The sequence below is a fragment of the Ochotona princeps genome, chromosome 1 (genome assembly GCF_030435755.1).
Source record: "Ochotona princeps isolate mOchPri1 chromosome 1, mOchPri1.hap1, whole genome shotgun sequence".
NCBI classification, from domain to species: domain Eukaryota; kingdom Metazoa; phylum Chordata; class Mammalia; order Lagomorpha; family Ochotonidae; genus Ochotona; species Ochotona princeps.
In genome coordinates, this window is record NC_080832.1 from 85,271,886 (window position 1) to 85,293,272 (window position 21,387).

Here is a 21,387-nt window from a genome sequence, read left to right on the forward strand (position 1 = left end):
GTGATCTTAGGTGGCATGCATATACATTTATGCAACACCTTCCTGCCGCATTGACCTCTGTGTGCCCTGAGCCGTGTGTCTCGGGGTGTGGAGGGATCTTCCTGGGGGCTGGTCCTGCTGGCGTTTTCTGAGCTGCTGGTGCTGGCCTCCGAAACAGATTCCTGTGGATCATGGAGAGCAAAGGAGTGTGACCCTGGGGCCAGGGCCCAGGAATTCCTCTGTATAGCACACAGAGGCCTGTCCCCCACCCTGGCTGCTCTAGGGGCTTCTGAGAGGAGCAGGGCTGCTTGCTGTCCTTCAGTCTTTGCAGGCCTTAGCAGCAGCTGTACCCAGCAGCTGGGAGTCTGGCACTTAGGGCCAGAGGAAGGCAATACGGGGTCTGTTTTCAGAGCGAAGGCATCTCTTAGACCCCAGTCAACTTGCTGGGCTGGATTTAAAGCTGGTAAGAACTGTGGGATTCTCTCGTTCTGATATTGAGGCATATTGGAGAGACCTGGAGGTATCTGATGGTCTCAATGACACGGTGTGTACTGCCCACACATGTACTGTGTCACACGGAGGTGGACATATGGTGTAGGGAACCGGGTGCAGCAGGTGACACGGTTAGGTGAAGCGGAGGTAGGATGAGCAGGGTCCCTGGAACCCTCTAAATGCTGCAGGGGAGGTTTGGATGGCAGTTCCAGGGCTCCACTCCACGTGAGTTCTGGAAGGTCTGCCTTCATTCTCGGAACTCTCCACACGCTATCAATCAGAATAGTAAAGCATTTGGGGCTTACAGCTTTGAAAATGCACTGCGCCCTTGTATCATGGAAGTCTGTTAGACACGGTAGTTATTGACTGTGTGCTATTTGCCGGAGATCCCTGGGTCCTCCGTGTGCTTCCTTATGCAGTGTGCACCTGGCTCTGTGCAGGGGATGCTGGTTTCCTTATCCCCTTTGAAATAGGAGAAGCCTGGGACCCAGGCAGGCCTGACTGCCTTGTCTGGAGCTGCTGTTCCTGAGAGCCAGGAGTGAAGGTGAGGTTTCCATGTCTACAGAGAGGGCCCATCTGGCTTTAAATCCCTACTTGCACTGCTTGGCCATGTTCTTGATCTCTCAGCCTCCATGTTTTTTGTAAGCTGAATCTGTTAAATGAACGCTCTCGTGCAGTAAGACATTTCTCATAAAGGAGCCAGGAGAACATTGTAGGTACCCGGTGGAGCGAGATCAGGTGGTACTCAGGTCTTGGACTGACTTACACATTTGTTTAGAGGATTGAGGTTGGTACTTTGCTTGGCTGTCTCAGTGGGCAGGTCTGTGCGTGAAGCTGTGGGCTAGGACAATGCTTGACCTGTATGTGTGCTAACCTGAACAGGGAGTGGGGTCTGTTTCTTCCCCTAAGGATTAGGACTTGTACCACCTTCCCTGCATTCGTGAGATGCTGAAATGAGAATTAGGTCCATAAAAAGTGCCTGCCGGGCCTGGCGCAGTAACCGAACGGCTAATGTCGTTGCCTTGAATGCACCAGGATCCCATATGATCGACATTCCTAATCCTGGCAGTCCCACTTCCCATCCAGCTCTCTGCTTGTGACCTGGGAAGGCAGTTGAAGATGGCCCAAAGCCTTGAGACCCTGTGCCTACATAGGAGACACAGAAGAAGCTGCTGGCTCCTGGATTCGGATTGGCTCAGTTCCGACCATTGTGGTCACTAGGGGAGTGAATCATTAGATGGAAAATCTTCCTCTCTGTATATCTGACTTTGCAGTAAAACTGAATAAATAAAAAAAAGAAAGAAAGAAAAAGTGCCTGCTAACTGGGAAGGCTTGGTTTGAGCAGCTCATAGCTACTGCAGCCCACACTGACATTAACACTCCGGGACCTTCCGGCCCTGCTGTGTGCTCATGTGGAACTGCGTTCAGACCTGGCCCACGGACCTCCGCTCATTGCCATCCTGTGATTAGCTCAGTGTGCACAGTACTGTATGGAGCTGCGGGCTGGCCTCTGCTTTCAAATAAATAGCCCCCAAATAGAGTGAGCAATGAGAGAAAACCCCAGACCAGCCAAGAGCACTAAGGAGTTGTGGGGGAGCAGTATGTGCCTATTTTTAGTTTCCCAGCTAAGAAACCGTACAAAGAGACGCACTCGGACAATGTGAAAGAGCGTGCCATCGAAGCATTGAGATCTGTATGGTGTCTGGCACAGGGTACATTCCAGTGTGCCCCTGGGAGTGTGTGGAACAAAGGCATACCTTCGTCCTACAGATTACGCCTGCCTTTTGGGGAAACGCTGGAGAGGGATTCTGGTGTCTTCCAGTCAAGTCAGGAGAAGCACCTCCTGTTCTCATCCTGCTTTTCAGAGAGGGCCTGGGAGAGCTGCTGCAGATGCAGCTTTGCTTGGGGGCCTGTCAAGGAGGTGATTTCTTTGTGTAAATAATTAACATCTCGGGCCCGGCGTGATGGCCTAGCAGCTAAAGTCCTCGCCTTGAACACACCACTATCCCATATGGGCACCGGTTCTAATCCCAGAAGCCCCACTTCCCATCCAGTTCCCTGCTTGTGGCCTGGGAAAGCAGTCCAGGACGGCCCAAAGCCTTGGGGCCCTGCACCCGCGTGGGAGCCCCGGAGGAAGTTCCTGGTTCCCTGGCTTTGGATAGGCGCAGCTCCTGCCATTGTGGTCACTTGGGGAATGAATCATTGTATGGAAGATCTTCCTCTCTGTCTCTCCTCCTCTCTGTATATCTGACTTTGCAATAACAATAAATAAATATTTTTTAAAAAATACTTAGAATCTCTGTACAGGTAACTGTGCCAGCACTCAGTTCAATTGCTGCAGCTACCACACCTCTGTCTTCACTGGCTTCAGAAGTTACAGCATACCGAGTGCTTCCTGGACTGTGTGGGCAGCCATAACATTCCTGAGGCCAAACGTTTGCACATCAGTCCACCTCATTGCAAATCCTTCAGCCATTGCATACCTCCAGTGCCCTCCGACATTGTTGGCTGGGTCTGCAGTAATTGAGTGGCACACACCGCCCTCCAGCCCAGAGTAAACAGTGTCATTTTGGCCTCCTATACCTGCCTGGTGAATTTCTAGTCACCTTTCTGGACCCATCAGTAATGCCGGAATGGCTTTCCCTGGGAATTCTTTCCCGATTCCCCGCCCAACAGATGGATCACCCACCAGTTCCCCTAGAGCCCTGTGCTTACACATGCGTCCGCCAGGTGGCGCCCGACTCCTCTTCCTCCCGGTTTCTCATGCCTCAGCTGCATTCAGGCCGGCCCTGGTGGGTGGAAAGCTGGATTCTTGCTGACTGCCTGAAGGAATTAAAAATTAAAGCTTCTGTCCATGAAGTCGCATTCACTTGGATTGTTTCTCCCTTTGGGTTGTTGGGAGTGATGCTGCCATGAATGTGGGGCGCAGATATCTGATAGCGTTCTCACCTGCAGCTCTTTCAAGCGTACTCCTGAAAGAGGGTGACGGAGTAATTCCGTCTGCTTTAGAGGAACCCCAGTTCTGTTTTCCGTAGTGGCTTCATCAGCTTACATTCCTACCAGCAATGTGTAGCGCTTCCAACTTGCCCCTATCCTTTTAAAAATTATTTATATAAAGAGAACAAATTTCATGTAGTTTATATGTAGTTTTAAGAACATGGTACTCCACGCACCCTCCTTCCTCAGGATGAAGCGTTCTGTCTTTGAGGTCTTGATTTGCATTTCCGGATGATTAGTGATGCTGAGTCTCTTTCCATGTGATGCTTCGCCGTTTGTTCACCGTCTTTGGAGTGGTGTCTGTGCAGTTCCTCTGCCCAGTTTTGAATTGGGTTATTCAGTTAGTGGTTTAGATGTAGAATGTCTTTATATGTTCTGGCATCTTCTCTTACCAGATGCGACTTGCACCTTTTTTTTCCCCTCCATTCTGTGGCTTACCACTTTGCTCTGTTGATGGTGGCTTTTGCACAGAAGTTTCTTTTTTTTTTTTTTTTTTAAAGATTTATTCATTTTATTACAGCCAGATATACACAGAGGAGGAGAGACAGAGAGGAAGATCTTCCGTCCGATGATTCACTCCCCAAGTGAGCCACAACGGGCCGGTATGCGCCGATCCGAAGCCGGGAACCTGGAACCTCTTCCAGGTCTCCCACGCGGGTGCAGGGTCCCAATGCATTGGGCCGTCCTCAACTGCTTTCCCAGGCCACAAGCAGGGAGCTGGATGGGAAGTGGAGCTGCTGGGATTAGAACCGGCACCCATATGGGATCCGGGGCTTTGAAGGCGAGGACTTTAGCCGCTAGGCCACGCCGCCGGGCCCCAGAAGTTTCTAATTTTGATGGCATCCAGCTTGTTTATTTTTGTGTTGCCTGTGCTTTGAGTGTCACGAGTAAGGAATCACCAAGCCAAGGGTCTGGATGCTTTTCTCCTGCTTTCTAACTAAGTCTTAATTCTTTAGCCTTTGACCTGTTTTGGGGTTAACTGTTGCATACCAGAAATTCATCTATGTTTAAAGAAAAATAAGCAAATGTCCTCTTAATCCAGAATGTCTGAGGGTGGAGAATAGGAAGAGCTTTTCTCTGATCAGTGACTATGACATCACCGTCTCTTCCTTCCTCCATCCTTGTGCAAAATCATGAAGAGGACGAAATGAGGCAGGTGTCAGCTATGCCAGGAAACAGGGAAGGCTTGATGCAGTGAAACCGCGAAGCATTTGCAGAGGGAAAGTAAAGGTGCATTTAGGTGGAAGAAAAAGTGCACAGGCAGACCGGGGGGGGGGGGAGATGGCCCCCAGGAAGCCCCCGGGCCCAGAGCGGCAGTACTGGGGGCCTCCCGTGTGTGCAGCTCCCCGGCTGGAAGTGCTACAGCTGGGGCTTGAGGTGGCGCTCCATTATGGGATGCTGGCACCACAGACGGTGGCATGGCTTGCTGTGCCATAATGCTAGCTGCCACACGTAGGTAATTTTAGAAAAGCCAAAGCTGGGGCCAGTACTGTGTCAGAGAAGGTTAAGCTGCCCCTTTTGGACGTCAGGAAGCTGGATCAGATATGGAACAGCCAGCACTTGAACCAGTGTCCGTCTTGGATGTCAGTACTGTAAGTGGAAGCTTAGCCTACTATACCGTGGTGCTAGGCCCTAACAAGATTTTTTTTTAAAAGGATACAGGAATTTCACTGGAGTGGTTAAGGTAGGAATCAAGAGAGAGCTTCAAAGGTTTCAATGTTAATTCTCTGTGATTGTTCAGAAGATGTCGCATGACAAGAGTTGGCCATCATTATGCGGGAATAACTGGAGGACAAGCAAGGATTCTCAGGAATAGCAATTGCTGGCCCAAGTCATGCAAGACAGGGAAGGCCCACTGGCGCCAAGTGTTGTGGTCCTGGGAGGAGCCCCGTGCTGCCAGAAAGATGAAATAGCCCACCTTCCTGAAAGCTGCCCCAAAGGAGCCGAATCACGAAGGCGGCAATTGTGGGAGGAGGAAAAATAACAATATAAATGCAAGATATTCAGTGTGAGTTTCAGAATTAGAACATGAAGCCGTATATTCGAAATAGATTTCCTCTAGCCCAGAGTTCTGAGAGACCCCACTCCAGATCTGAGCAGGGCTGTGCCAGTTCCTAGAGGTCAAGTCCACTGCAGCTTCCCTGGCCTTGGTGAACTGTGTTTGCAAATGCTTCTCCCAACCTAGAGGAGTTTTTTCTCGTCTCTGCTTACTCCTAAAAATCCACCCTCTGTTGCCCAAACTCACGTGGCACTGTGCACCCCACCTTCATGGCACCTGCAGTGTGGGCACCCGCAGCATTGCTGAACACTCTGTAACCATAGTGACTCCAAGATTAAAATCCTGACCGACTTTGCTGCTTTCATTCTAGCCTGTAGCACGTTGTCTAGTATGTATATTTTGTTGAATGGATACTAAATGCCAAGTTTAGAATAATTGTGCTAGGATCTTAAAACACAATCATCCTCGGGGTTATTGGAGAGAAGCAAGTTACTTCCTGGTGGATAAAAGGAAGTGAGACTGGCCCAAGATTTCCTTGCTGCAACATACAGTGATCTAGAAGGGTGGGAAAAGGTAGTTAGAGTTATGAGGAAAAGAAATGAATTGTACAGTTTTTTTTTTTATTTTTATTACAACGTCAGATATACTGAGAGGAGGAGAGACAGAGAGGAAGTGGAGCTGCTGGGATTAGAACCAGCGGCCATATGGGATCAAGGCGAGGACCTAAGCCACTAGGCCACACTGCCAAGCCCGAATTGTACAGTTTTGTACCCAGGAAATCGTGGGTCTTCATGTGGACCAAAATCAGATCGTACGTGTTTTCTTAAGTTTTTGGGTTTTTTTTTTTTTAAATGAAAGTACCTGAGTCAAAGTTACTTAGAATAAAGAATTCAAAAGCTGAGCGGTTGCTCTCCCAGGCAAAACCATGAGCAGCAGTGGTGGAGAACAGGGCGTGGCTGGCGCTTGTGTAAAGGCGGCAGTCGGAAGCAGGAGAGGGCGTCATCCAGCGTAAAGGACACACTGTGCGAAGGATGAAGAGGGACGGTAAAGGGTGGATCAGAGCATCGCGAGGAGGGACCAACAGCACACACGCAGGGGAACAGAGGACAAGACCAGGCAGGAGATGTCGAGTCAGAGAAGCACAACTAATGTGTTGATAAAAGGCTGTGTTGTAGCACAGGAGTATTACACATTCGCCATCCCTGGTGCACCAAATGCCGGTGGATCCGGAAGGTACATGTAGGCACAAGTAAGAACAGGAAACTCAACACCATAGTCAGGATAGACACATTCAGCATGCTAACGTTTGACAGATTTAAGTAGGTTGACAAAAAAAGGCTGTAAGGGAACTGGCTGTGTGTGAAATGAAGTGAATTGCTACACATATAAAAAGCCACATTTGATAGACACAAAGAATACCCCTATTTAAAATGTTCATAAAATGTTAAAAGTTTGGATTGTACTGGTCCATTAAAAATACCAAAGTGTGTCTGCATATTCATGCTCAAAGCACTAACACTAGAACCTACCATGAAGGGACTTCAAAAGTCGATGAGAAAATGAATTTAAAAGATAAGTACTTTAATCCAAACTTTTTTTTTTCATGATGCACATTTTTCAAGAACTTCCAGAAGATACCTGGTAAATAGAAACAACTTTAAGAAAAAGAAAAGTGACAGGGAGTTAGACAGGGTGACAAGTAGGAGGGGCTCAGGTAAGACGCAGGTCAGGGTGAGCCCAGCCACGGGGCCTCAGGCTGTGCCAGGCTTCAAAGCCAAGACAAGGTCAGGCTTAGAGCAGGATTCTGCGTGTGTGATCTCTGATGGTTAGAAGCCCTGTAGGGAAGGGTGACAACCGGTTTTAGAGGAGTGGGTGTAGGGTGGACTTCTGTATCACAGCCAGCACTTGATGAGGAGCTGCAGGACATGTCCTGGGCAAAAGTAGCTTCGCAGAAGAGGTGGAGGGAGCAGGCTGGCCAGGTGCGGTTACTCCCCTGCTGCTGCTGGGACACAGGAGAGATCGCAGTTGGCTTTGAGGGCTCCGGCAGGAGCTCTTCTCCCAGCATGCAGCACGGGGCTGTGAGCCCTGTCCTGCGTCCCTGCCCATGCCTGCACTCGCAGCAGGATGAGACCCCACCGTCTCTCTCCCAGACCACCCAACGCAATGGCCAGCCGTTCCTCAGCATCTCCTGTTACCGGGGAATCTTTCTGAAGCTCCCGCTGTTGACTGCAGGGAGGAGGAGTCAGGGGACTTGGGTGCCTTGCTGTCCACTGTCGGGGCTCCATTTCCCTTCCTGTTCCTCTGCACGGACGGATGGTGCTTCACACCCATGTGCACTCTCATGCCTGTCCCCAGGCAGCACTCCACCCCAATGCGCCAACACCGGCGTCTCCAGCATCTGTGCCTGGCTCTGCACTCCTGTCTCGTGCAGTGTTTCGGAGGCAGCAATATCCAGAACCCGGCAGGCAGGGGCCAGGGGCTGTGTCTTCCTCAGGATCACAGCATCAGTGTCTAAGACGGTGACATGCAGAGGTCCCACGAAGGAAAGAACACCAGAGAATGTGAAAGACCAAAGATAACATCATTTAGAATTACATTTGTAAGACAATCATTTAGAACCAGAAAGAGCTTATGGTGATCATTTTGAACAGAGAGTGCTTAAAATGTGCCAGGTACTCTTCTGCATGCCCTACGTGGATTAGCTCATCAAAGGTTCACAGTATGATGAGCTGAAAATAACCATTTCCACCCTGCTCTTGGGGTGATACTGTGAGGGATGGAACATGACAAGGACTTCTTAAGTCATTAGTAGTAAGTGCTGGCATGGGCATTGGAACCCGAGCATTCCAGATTAAAAGCCTTCTCTCAGTTATTTTCTCATATAGCCACTCTGTTTCACGAAGAGAAGTTTTTAGGAGACCAACATATCTCCCACAAAGACAGGGACATGGAGCAGGCATCTGTTGCCACAGCTAAAATGCTGCCAGGGGGCCACTGCCCGCACAGTGCTCGAGTCTTCAGTCCCAACTTTAGCTCCAATTCCAACTTCCTGGTCATGTGCCCTTGGGGAAGTAGCAGGTGATGGCTCAGTGACTGGGTCCCTGCCATGCAAACGGGAGACCCTGAGTGGAGTTCCTGGTCCTGGCCCTGGCCTGGCTGAGGCGCAGCCATACTGGACATCTGGGGGAATGACCCTCCGTCTCTGCATCTTCAGTAATCAATGAGCAAGAAGGTGATTTAAATCTAACAGTTCCGCATCAGTGAACTGTCAAAGAAAACGCTGCTGGTTCCTAGGGCTGAAACCAGGACCCGAGTTTGTTCTCCACCCAATGCTGTTAGGTTTTCTGGGCTGGACTAGCGTGGCTGAGTGTGACTTGAGCATTGCAAAGCAGAAAGTTTCTGAGGTGAACAGAAGCAGGGAACAGTAACTCTTGAACTGCTGGTGCTGCCACTTGCATGGTACACAGTGGCTCACTTCCCATCAGTCCCATCGTTCCCTGTCTTCTGTAAAGTCTAGCAGAAACAGTTTCTACAACAGTACTGCTCATTTGTTTTGCAGTTGTTAGTTTGAAGTGCCAGGCCTGTGAAACACAAGATTATGGAGGGGAAATGGACTTCAGTAGAGGTTATCCATTTTTAACCATCATGCTCTAGCTTAGCTTTCCTCCCTTGCTTAATTTACCTTAAAGGGTAATAAAAAGAGTTGCGAAAAGAGAAAGGCAACGGTGTCGCTGCAGATGACGGTGTTGAGAACCTCCTGCACAGTAGCAATGAAAACACTGCACACACACACAAAAATTCTCAAACTAAACTTTTCCAAACCTTTACAAAGTTTTTCTTAAAGATTTATTTTCATTGCAAAGTCAGAGAGGATGAGAGACAGAGAGGAAAATCTTCCATCCAATGAGTCACTCCCCAAGTGATTGCAACGGCCAGTGCTGCGCCGATCCTAAGCCAGGAGCCAGGAACCTCCTCCAGGCCTCCCACGGGGATGCAAGGTCCCAAAGCTTTGGGCCGTCCTCGGCTGCTTTCCCAGGCCACAAGCAGGGAGCTGGAAGGGAAGTGGAGCTGCCAGGACTAGAACCAGCACCCATATGGGATCCTGGTGCGTTCAGGGTGAGGGCTTTAGCCGCTAGGCCACAGTGCCTGGCCCCCAAACCTTTACAAATTAACCAAAGTTATAGAACAATCTAAGGACTGATGTTCTTAAACCTGGCTAGATTTTGGCACCAGAGCTGTGGCATAGTGGATTAACCTGTCACCTGCAGCACCAGTTAGAGTCCCAGCTGCTCCACTTCCAGTTCAACTCTCTGCTAATGTGCTTGGTAAAGTAGCGGAGGATGGTCCAAGTGTTTGGGCTCCTGAACTTATGTGGGAAACATACATGAGGCTCCTGGCTTCAGTCTTGAACCTGACCCAGTCCTAGACACTGCAGCTATTTGGGAAGTGAATCAGCAGGAGGAGGAGCTCTCAGTCTCTCTAAGTTTTCCACTAATATGAGATATATTTGTTTTAATGGCTAAATCCTGGGAAGACAAACACTGAATGCTATATTGTTTCTGCTTCCCTTCCTCTCTCCCGCAGCTGCATGGTAGCCTTGAAAAACAACAGCTTGTGTTCACTGCAAAAACAGAGCAGCACTTAAAATACTTTTAGAATGGAGTTTTGAATGAACTTATCTAACAGTTCCCTAGAAAGCTCTATTCAAATGGCTTATTCTTTTCACGTTTAGCTCACCTTGTAGGTCAGAAACAGCCTGTGTCAAATTTTAACAACATAGGTCATGAAGGTGACGGTAACAGTTGTGGCAATGAGCTAAACAAAGTCACTTAAATACTTTATTTCATTAGTGGTTTGTGAAGTGTTGACATCTTTCTGGGTATTTGGAAGGACAGGTGGATATACACAGCTGAGTGCATTCCCATGGCAGTGTATAGGCTCAAGAAAAACCTGACAAGCCCCGGTTTTCATCTCTGATGATAAATTTCTGTGCAGTAGGAAGTCAAGGTGAAGACAGGGCTGTAGCTGCTGGTCTGGATGTTGAAAGTGTGTTTAACATACATGGGGAGCATCCTGACAAACACCCTTTGGCTCCAGGCATTGATGGGAAACTCTGAGCTAACCAAACATAGACTGCACTGGTCCTAATTCAGCTGAGAATACAGACTTTATAATACAGTTTATCCTACAATGTTGCTAAATGAAGAGCAATGATAATGAGCCTTAGAGCAGAATTTATATCTTGAGTAACCACATTTTAGTCTTAAAATCTCTACTTTTAAGCAAAAAAGTATAAGCTACTAACTGAAAAATGGAAAGCATAACCAATATATAGAAGAGAAAGCATGCAATGCAAGTTGTCCTTAAAAAATCTGATATTTAGAAAAAAAACTGGATGTTAAACTTACTAGATTTTTTTTTTAAAGATTTTATTATTATTGGAAAGCCAGATAAACACAGAGAGAGAGGAGGAGAGACAGAGAGGAAGATCTTCCATCCGATGATTCACTCCCCAAGTGAGCCGCAACGGGCCGGTGCGCACCAATCCGAAGCCGGGAACCTGGAACCTCTTCCGGGTCTCCCATGCGGGTGCAGGGTCCCAATGCATTGGACCGTCCTCAACTGCTTTCCCAGGCCACAAGCAGGGAGCTGGATGGGAAGTGGAGCTGCGGGGATTAGAACCGGCGCCCATATGGGATCCTGGGGTTTTCAAGGCGAGGACTTTAGCCACTAGGCCACGCCGCCGGGCCCAAACTTACTAGATTTTAAGTCTGGTATTTTCAGCATACATATTCCATCAGCCAAAGAAAACAAGTCTAAATAACTAAAGAAAAATTAAAAGGAACATGTCTTATTCAAGAAAGGGTCCAGCAAAGAGATGGGATTCATTCTTTTTAAAAAAGATTTATTTATTTTTATTACAAAGTCAGATATACTGAGAGGAGGAGAGACAGAGAGGAAGTGGAGCTGCCGGGATTAGAACCAGCGGCCATATGGGATCAAGGCGAGGACCTTAACCACTAGGCCGTGCTGCCAAGCCCGATTCATTCTTTTTTAGAAGATTTATTTATTGTTATTGCAAAGTCAGATATACAGAGAGGAGGAGAGACAGAGAGGAAGATCTTCCATCCAATGAGTCACTCCCCAAGTGACCACAATCGCCGGTACTGCACCAATCCAAAGCCAGGAGCTTTTCCAGGTCTCCCACACAGGTGCAGGGTCCCAAGGCTTTGGGCCGTTCTCGACTGCTTTCCCAGGCCACAAGCAGGGAGCTGGATGGGAAGTGGAGCTGCCGGGATTAGAACCGGCACCCATATGGGAACCTGGCGTGTTCAAGGCGAGGACTTTCGTGGTTAGGCTACTGCACCTGACCCTCATTATTTTCTTTTTAAAAGAACCAAACAGAAATGCTGGAATTGAGTGAAAGCACATTCACAGAAATAAAAAATTCACTAGAAAGGCTAACACAGGTGGAATAGAGATTGAACTTTAAACCTAGACAAACTGAGGTAATCTAAATCAAAAAATAAATTTAAATGAATAGAGCCTCAGAGGTTTAAGAGTTCAGTATACCAATATGCACACTGTACATGGTTGAAAAGATGAAGCTAGGGGACAGAAAAACACTTGAAAAAGTAATGGTTGAATTCTTTCCAGATTTGTAAGAAAAATGTGACTATGTGTAGAGTCCAGGAAGATCAATAGATGAACTCAAACCAATCCAGACAAAGGCTCATCATCAGTTTAAAGTCGGGAGATGAAGAAAATCTTGAGCAGAGCGCCTGAATGGAAAGAATCTTGTGTAGGATTGACGGCTGATTTCTCACCAGAAACCAGCTAAGCCAGTGGCAGGGACATGACACATTAAAGTATTAGAAGTAGAAAGCAGAACAAAACAAAATTATCAGCCAGAAACTCTACAGATAACAAAAAACTATTCCCCCAAATTACTGAAGGAGAAATGAAAATATCCCTAAATTTCAAATACCAAGAAAATTTTCTGCCAGCAAATGTGCTTTACAAGAAACACTGAAGGGAAAATAGACATGAACGAATAGCAAAAGTAATGGGAACCATATAGGTAAATTTGAAAGAACACATTCATTTTATTTGTAGCTTTTTCTTTGCTTTAAAAACTGTGTAAAGCAGTAAGAAATGTGATTGTAGAGGCACATTGTATGAAAATACTTTGGCAATACAGTGGTGATGGAAGACAAGAATATATGAATATATGAAAGCAAAGTTTTTCTGTACTACTAAAATTAAACTAGAGTTTTACAACATGTTAAATGATTTATTGATTATAAATTACCTGAATATTAAAATTTTTATTAGAAAATATATCTTTACAGTAAAGAGGGTGGTAACAGAACAAGAATATTACACATGAAGATAAAACTATAAAATAGCATATTTTATAAAATTTATCAGCAATCACAGAATGTGCAGATTTTTTAATGTGATCAGAATGCATGTGGGCAGAACGGATTTTTAAAATAATCCAAGCTGCCTACAAGACAAAAAAAATTGACAATAAAAAATGGAAAAAGATACACCACGCTAATGAGAACCAAAAAAAAAAAAAAAATGGACTGCAGGAATGGCAACAAAAGAAAAAAGTTAACTGTAAGGAAAAGACATCACCAGAGAAAAAAATGTTGGATTGCAAAGTTTCAGTGCGTCAAGAGGATACAGCAAACACAAACATCTGCACCCTGCTGCCAACCCCCAAAGTATGAGAGGTAAGAAAACCAAAGGGAGACAGTCCAAGACTAACACTTGAAAATATCAACATCCTACTTCTACTAATAGAAAAAATGGGTAGATTACCAAATTGAAGACTCAAAAAAATCTGTGAAACTAGATCTAACATACATAAGTGCAGCGCTCTGCCCACTGGATCTAACACACGTGAGTGCAGCGCTCTGCCCAACAGCTCCACACACCCATTCTTCTCAAAAGCACAGTGGAACAGTTTCATGGCTAGACCACATGCTACATCATGAAATACCTTAAATTTTATTTGAAACAACTGGCATTACACAAACTACAGTGTTGGACTCTACGGGAGTGAAATTAAAAATCAATACTAGAACAGTGGGAAATTCACAAATAGACATAAATTAAATAACAAAATAACACATTCATAAATAATCAGTTGGTGAAAGAAATCCCAAGGGATTGGAAATTTGAGATGCATGAAAATGGAAATAGAATGTATTAAAACTAGTGAAGTCTTTTTTTAAGATTTATTTACTTTTATTGGAAAGGCAGATACACAAAGAGGAGGAGAGACAGAGAAGATCTTCTGTCTGATGGCTCACTCCCCAAGCGGCTGCAACGGCACGTTCCCATTGCATTGGAGAGAGACCAGAGAAAGGGAAGGGCATGCTGTTTTAAGTCTTGGTCCAGCGTTCTGTTCAGGCTGGCTGACCACAGCCTGTGCTCTTTCCCTGTGCTATTAGCTGGTGTGACTTACCTCTTCATGGTAGCTCAGACACATTTTTTTAAAAGATTTATTTATTTTTATTACAAAGTCAGATATACAGAGAGGAGGAGAGACAGAGAGGAAGATCTTCCTTCTGATGAATCACTGCCCAAGTGACCGCAATGGCTGGTGCTGTGCTAATCCAAAGCCAGGAACCAGGAACCACCTCTGGGTCCCCCACGCAGGTGCAGGGTCCCAAAGCATTGGGCCGTCCTCGACTGCTTTCCCAGGCCACAAACAGGGAGCTGGATGGGAAGTGGAGCTGCTGGGATTAGAACAAGCGCCCATATGGGATCCTGGCGCATTCAAGGCAAGGATCTTAACCGCTACACTATCACACCAGCCCTAGTGAAGTGTTTTGAAGGAAATCTTTTGCTTCAAATTCCTCCATTGAAAAGCAGAAATTTGGGACCCATGTATTGGCTCAACTGGCTAATCCTCTGTGGGTGCTGGCCTTACATAAGAGTGCCAGTTCACATCCTGGTGGTTCTTCCAATCCACCTCTATGCTAATAGCCTGGGAACGCAGCGGTGGGGGGATGGCCCAAAACCTAGAGAATCTGCATCCATATGGGAGGCCAAGAGGAGGATCCTAGCTCAGCCCGAGCCATTTTGGCCATTTGCAGAGTGAACCAGCAGATGGAAAATTTTTCTGTGCCTCTCCTCCTCTCTATACATGTCTTTCCAATAAAAATAAATAAATCCTTAAAAACAAAAGAATGAAAATTCTCAAACTGAAAACCTAATCATGAAAACTAGAAGGAAGAGTAGATTAAACCCAAAGCAAGCAACAGGGAACCAGTACATTAGAGAAAAATAATCTACATAAAATTAGAAAGTCAGTAAAACAAACAAAAATACAACGGACAGGCTTTTAGTAAGATTGCAAATGGAACAGGAGAAAAACGTCAGATTACAATAATAATGAAAGCAGGAACATTTATTGTCAACCTTACAGATAAGTTTTTAAAAATATGACTACAGGGGCCCGGCACGGTGGCCTGGTGGCTAAAGTCCCACTTCCCATCCAGCTCCCTGCTTGTGGCCTGGGAAAGCAGTTAAGGATGGCCCAAAGCCTTGGGACCCTGCACCCGCGTGGGAGACCCGGAAGAGGCTCCTGACTTCAGATCAGCTCCGACTGTTGCGGCCACTTAGGGAGCAAGCCAGCAGATGAACAATGACAATGTGTCTGTAAATCTGCTTTTTCAATAAAAATAAATCTTTACAAAAAAAAAAAAAAAACCTTGAAGACTGAAAGCTTATTCCCCAAAACGGAAAAGGCAAGAAAGGCAAGGAAGACTCCTCTTGCAATTTGTACTTGCTGATGCTTTATAGAGACGAAAATGGAGTTTTTGAATCTTCTAGTTCACTCCCAATAGTCACATTAGTTGGGATTAGGCCATGCCAAAGCCAGGTGCTTTTTCAAGGTCTCCCGTGTGGGTTCAGGGGTCCAAGGACTCGAACCCATCTTCCACTGTTTTTCCTAGGCAATTAGCAGGGCGTTCCATCAGAAGTTTAGCAGGCAAGAGCTGAAATGATCTATGGGATGCCAGCATCTGAGGCAGTGGCTTTAACCATCAGTCACTTCACTAAGATCATTCAAATGCAAAAGAACAGTCTTCACAAATGACCTTGAAAGTTAGGATAGATGCTAGCAATCAGTTGTGCCTTCTAAATTCAGACTTTAATATATGTGAATTGTTATGTCAGTGGTGGAGGTTGGGAAATAAGATTGAATTACACACAGTGGCAGTCAGGAGCTCTCAACAAATGATAGGTACCATAGAATCAGAAAGATCTTTCCCCAGCAGGTTGCATGGCCATGGAGTGTGTATGTATGTGTGTGTTTTGGAAGGTTTAGGTTTTTATTTTTTCCTTATTGACTAAAGTGGTTAGAGTTCTGAAAGTACCTGATACCTACTGGCAACAGTGTGTCAGAAACCCAAAATCTAGTACAATTAGCAGGAAAAAATGATTCCAGAGGAAAAGCTGTTGGCACCTTTCTTGTGAGCAGACTGGAGAGATATTGTTCCCAAAAGCCAATTCTTTAGGAATTGGAAAATAGTTATTTGTAACAGTCTTACTGAAAACAGGCCGTGTGTAGTGGGAGAGGAATCAGAAGCAGGACAACTACATGGAGAGACGTAAATAAGCACTGCTGTTGACCCTGTGGGTAAAGGGTAAATGGTTTGCAATACTGAGCCTCTGCCTTTCCCACCCACTCCCCACCCCCCCGATTTCAATGGTGAAATTACTGAATAAGTCCAAGAGCAGCCATCCTCCTCTCATTCAGGTTTTCAGGACTTTCAGCACTCAGTCTTTCCCATTAAGTAGAATGCTGGCAATAAAATTTTTTTAATGCTTTTATTCTGAGTTGAAAGGGAGGCATGTACACAAACACAATGGGGATTTATTTTCCATCTGCTAGTTCACTCCACAAATGCATATAGTAGCCAGGGCTGGGCCAGGAACAGCCTGGAGCTCCATTCAAGTCTTCATGTAGGTAGTGGGAACTCAAGTACTTGTGCCATTGTTTGCTGCCTCCCAGGCACATTGGATTGGATTTAGAATAGCTGGGAATTAAATCAGTACTGTGTTATGGCTTGCTGGCATCACCCCAAGAGGTGGTTTACCCACACTGCACCATGCTCATTCTTATAAGTAGTCTTTATGAAGTTGACAAAGTACACCGCCACGTTTGTGGACAGACACTTTTAAGCATGACTAGAGCTTAGATATTCTTAAATGCATTTTCTTTTGCTGAGATATGGTCATTACGCACCCTTTTTCAGTCTGTGAATACAGCAAACTACATTGACATCTTGGGATAAGCCACACAGAGTAATGATTACAGAACTTTGCATAGTTGAATCTGTTAAAATCTTGAGAATTTTTCTGTGTTTATGACAGTTATTGGTGTGTAGATTTCCTACAGTGTTTTTCTTAGCTTTTGGTTCATCAGGAAAATGCAGGTCACACAATTGATTTGAGAAACATTTCTTCCTTTTCTGTTTCCTAGAAAACTTGAGCCCAGAGCTTATATGTGAGATTTTAAACTAAAATTTAATTGATGGAAAGCTATTTTGGGTTATGCTTCTTCATAATGAAATTTGATAGTTTGACTTTCAAGTAATTTGTCTATTTTGAGGTAAGTTGTCAAATTTACTGCAGCATTATGAGTAATTTTGCATTGCCATCGTTTTAGTGCTTGTAGAATTCATACTGATAATCGTCTCATTTTCAATATTGGGAATTTATGGCTTTCCTGTGTCCTGAAAGTTAGGAGTTGACGCTCAACAATTTTATTGATTTTTCCCAAAAGATCAGGTTTTGATTTCACTGTTTTTTTTTCTATTTTAATGATTTCTGCTTTTATATTAGTACATTCTTTTCTCATTTACTTTGTTTCATGTACTTTTTCTAGTTTATATTAGGACATTGAGACCGTTTTCCAGTGCTCAATTCAGAAACAATTCTTTTCCGTTCAAATTTGTCTCATTTTGCAGCTATACATTTTATTTCCCCTTTGTCTTTACAAAAATTTCCTGTAAAAATGTTTACTTTCCCAGTATTTTAGCACTTTTTCAGATATTACTTCTATTTTTATTCCATTATGGTCAAAGAATATGCTTTATTCCAACTGCACCTGAAGATTGCACATTCCGCTATCATTGAGTGAGGTGTTTCAAAATTGTCACTTAGGTCAGGTTGGTGATAGTGTTCTTTAGTCTTATATATCCCAATTTTCCAAGCCTGGACATTGTTTGTTGCAAGTTCCAGTAACTTTTTCTTTTTTAAGATTTATTATTATTGGAAAGCCGGATATACAGAGAGGATGAGAGACAGAGAGGAAGATCTTCCATCCAATGTTTCACTCCCCAAGTGAGCCGCAACGGCCGGTGCGCGCCAATCCGAAGCCGGGAACCAGGAACCTCTTCCGGGTCTCCCACGCAGGTGCAGGGTCCCAAGGTATTGGGCCGTCCTCGACTGCTTTCCCAGGCCACAAGCAGGGAGCTGGATGGGAAGTGGAGCTGCCGGGATTAGAACTGGCGCCCATATGGAATCCTGGGGCTTTCAAGGTGAGGACTTTAGCCACTAGGCCACGCCGCCGGGCCCTCCAGTAACTTTTGTCCTAAATATTTTTGACAGGCAGAGATGAAGCACATGTAATAGCTTTTCACTGCTAGTTCTCTCCTGAAACAGCTGCAACAGCTGGCTGTTACTGCCTAAAACCAGGAAGAACTTCATCTGTGTCTCCCACCTGGATGGCAAGGGTTCACTTCCCTCAGCCTTCCCAGAGGTGTCAGCAGGGAGGTGGATCAAAGCAGCTGGAATTCCAACTAGTGCTTTAGGTTGGGATCCCATCACTGAAGTGCTGACTTAGCCAGCCGCTCCTAAAACATGGGCTTCTCCTGTTACCGGGCACACGTGTGTGCATCTGTGTGATGATCTCTATGGGTTGTTTCATTTTCGTAGTTTTTAATGTTATATGCCTAAGTCTAGTAACGATCTATTCTCCAATGTTTAATTTTTTAATATCTTCTACCTCGTATGCATATATTTATAACGCATTTAGTGTTTTTCTGTAATTCCATCTATGCCAGACTTTCCTACTTCTCTCTACGTCTGGCAACTTTTGTCTCAGGCATTCTGAATTTTAAAACGTGTGCTTATGCAAAGTGGAAATGCATAACAAATGTGTAACTCATTTTAAAAAACGTTTATAGTTAAGAAAAAGTCCTTTTATAAGATATATTTATTTTAATTGGAAAGTCAGATATACAGAGAGGAGGAGAGAGAGAGAGGAAGATCTTCCATCTTATGATTCACTCCCCAAGTGACCGCAACGGCTGGTGCTGCGCTGATCCAAAGCCAGTAGCTCTTCCGGGTCTCCCACGCAGGTGCAGGGTCCCAAGGCTTTGGGCCGTCCTCGACTGCTTTCCCAGGCCACAAGCAAGAAGCTGGATGGGAAGCAGGGCCGCCGGGATTAGGACCGGTGCCCATATGGGATCCCAGCACGTTCAAGGCAAGGACTTTAATCACTATGCTATCGCGCTGGGCCCGAAAAAGTCCTTTTCTGAGTAAAACATAACAGCAGTCCTTTCCAGTTCATCTCAGGCAAAAATACTTAGTCTTTATCTTGGGCGTAATTTACATCACAATGGCTGTACCACCTCTGGTTACTCCGTCATGTACCCCCAACTGAGACTCTGAACTGTTCCCCACCCCAAGTTAGCACCAATAGCTGATTCACTACCTGCTCCTTTCCAGGGGTGCTTTGCCTGATTCCAGGTTTTATTCGCTGATCATAACCCTGCTTGTCTACAGAGGGCGCTCTTCAGGTTTTCAACAGCTCCGATCTCCTCCCCAGTCCTCTGTAAATACTGTTAATTGTTGTGGTTTCCTTAAGTTTCCAATTCTGATTACTCAAGGCAGGCAGCCTGGAGAACACTAAAACCTGCCTGCAGCGCTAAGAGCCTTCTGGTTGCACAGACCTCCCAGGGGAGGCTGGGAGAGAGGGCCCTTCTGCCAAACAAGGCTGCTGGCAACTTGGCTTAAACTCTGTCAGGAGCCAGAAGTCATTGCTGAGTTAAGGAAGACAAGAAATTACTTCTAATCTCAGACTTCCAGCAGTCATCAAGATGCCTGTGTTAATGAAAGAAATCTGATCAAAGAATCCTTCATATCATTTTCAAAATTATTTCTACACAGTTTAAATCCGATTTACTTTAATGGGAAAATGGGAAAAATAAAATCAGTGCATTCATGTGACTTCAGGGAGCTAACAGTTTCAGTGTGACAGTATATAAAATGATGAGCCTTCTGTATAAGCACATTTTGAAGAGAAACATCTTCACATTATATCTGAATTGTACGAGAGAAGGCATTTTATATACTTGAATCTGTGGCTTTTTTTTTTTTTTTTTTATAACTTGAACCTGTGGGTTTTTGGTGAAGTTTTGTGCTATCCCACTTATGCCCAAGGAAAGCTTCAGATGTGTTGCCAGAATGGTGACATGTAGGTGACCTGGCTTTGGCACCCTGAATTTTACTGCGTGGCAGGTGTAGATGGTGACGAACACCACCAGCCCCTAATAATAGTTTAAAAAGCGAAGTTACAGAATCAGAAAGGTTAGATCACTTTGCCAGTGTCCTAAATGCAAGGACCTAGGCAAAGACAAAGGCTTCTAATTCCAACTTCAGTGTTCTTTGTGCTGGAATGTGCTGCCTCCATCCAGGATTGGTGAAGGATATGGGGACAGTCCTAAGACTACCACCTTGTAATTCTCTTTTGGGCTTCACTCAGCACCAGCTGGACCAAGTAGTGTGTGTATGTAGCATGGTGTTAAATTTTCCCAAAAAGGCAGCAGAGTCTAGAGCAGAGGTGGGGGAACTTTCATCTGCCAAGGAACAAAATTATAAACTTAAAAGGTGACCTGATACAGATTTATTAAATCCAAGTCCTACCTGCAGTTGTCTGGTCTAACCCTGCCAAAATGATTTTGTGACTCTTACATAGCCAATGAGCTGCAACTGGAGTCTGTGAAAATGTGGCATGGTTTTCTCATAGCTCCTCCATTAATGCCCACTGTCATTTGGTACTTATATTGCCAATTGTACTTTTTCAAAAAGCCTAAGTTGCTAAGAAATGCTCTCTGGGTGTCTATTCACATGGCTTCAAAACTGGAAGAAGAACCAGCGCTTGGGACTTTGAAAACAATTACTTGCTCAGTAATTCAGGTAGGGTCGAGTCCTAGCACAGAATTTGTTAAACTACATAGTGATGATTTCTCATAAGACCATTAAAGGAAACTTCCCTCTTTATTATCAAATAGAATAACTTCATATTTTATGCTACATGCCCACTGTGCACTGCTCTTGTACCCTGAATTAAATGATTAATCATCCTTATGAGACTGATATTCAACTTTTGTACACTAAGAATTGAAACAGATTTTAAAAATTGCTTTTGATAACAATTGCATAAGGAAAAAAAACCACCAACATTATAAGGGTTTTTGTTTTTTTTTTCTTTTTTAACCTTCACAAAGGATTTGCTGTAAGTCTTCAAGTCATCTTGTCCAATCCAAAAGCAGTATTTAAACGTCGTGGATCCCAGCCAGGGATGCAAGAGTCCGACTTTCTAAAACAGATAACAACAGTGGAAGAACTGGAACCTAAAGCAAATAATTGCACCAAGGTATTCATTTCACTTATGCTACCTGATCCTGAGTGTCGGCATTAGTGCTATGGTTACCCAAAATGTTTCCATCCCCTTTAGGTTCTTGTGTGGCACACTCGGACAGAAAAGGTTAACTTAGCCAATGAGCCGAAATACCACCTGGATACAGTGAAAATTGAAGTATAAAATGAAGAAGCAACTGGTTAGTTCGCCCAGCCCAGGGATGTGGAAGAGGATGTCTGGAGTTGAG

General features: G+C 45.0%; 1 protein-coding gene across 1 annotated transcript in view; it reads left to right on the top strand.

Moving 5' to 3' along the window:
* The window catches only part of B3GAT2 (beta-1,3-glucuronyltransferase 2), a 97,557-nt gene extending 76,183 nt beyond the window's left edge, over window positions 1-21,374 (top strand). Inside the window, exons 3-4 of the mRNA XM_004580469.3 lie at window positions 21,007-21,155; window positions 21,237-21,374. Coding sequence (XP_004580526.1) covers window positions 21,007-21,155; window positions 21,237-21,323 — 236 coding nt within the window. The 3' untranslated portion in view covers window positions 21,324-21,374. The remainder of the gene's footprint in view (window positions 1-21,006; window positions 21,156-21,236) is intronic.
* Window positions 21,375-21,387: the final 13 nt, after the last annotated feature.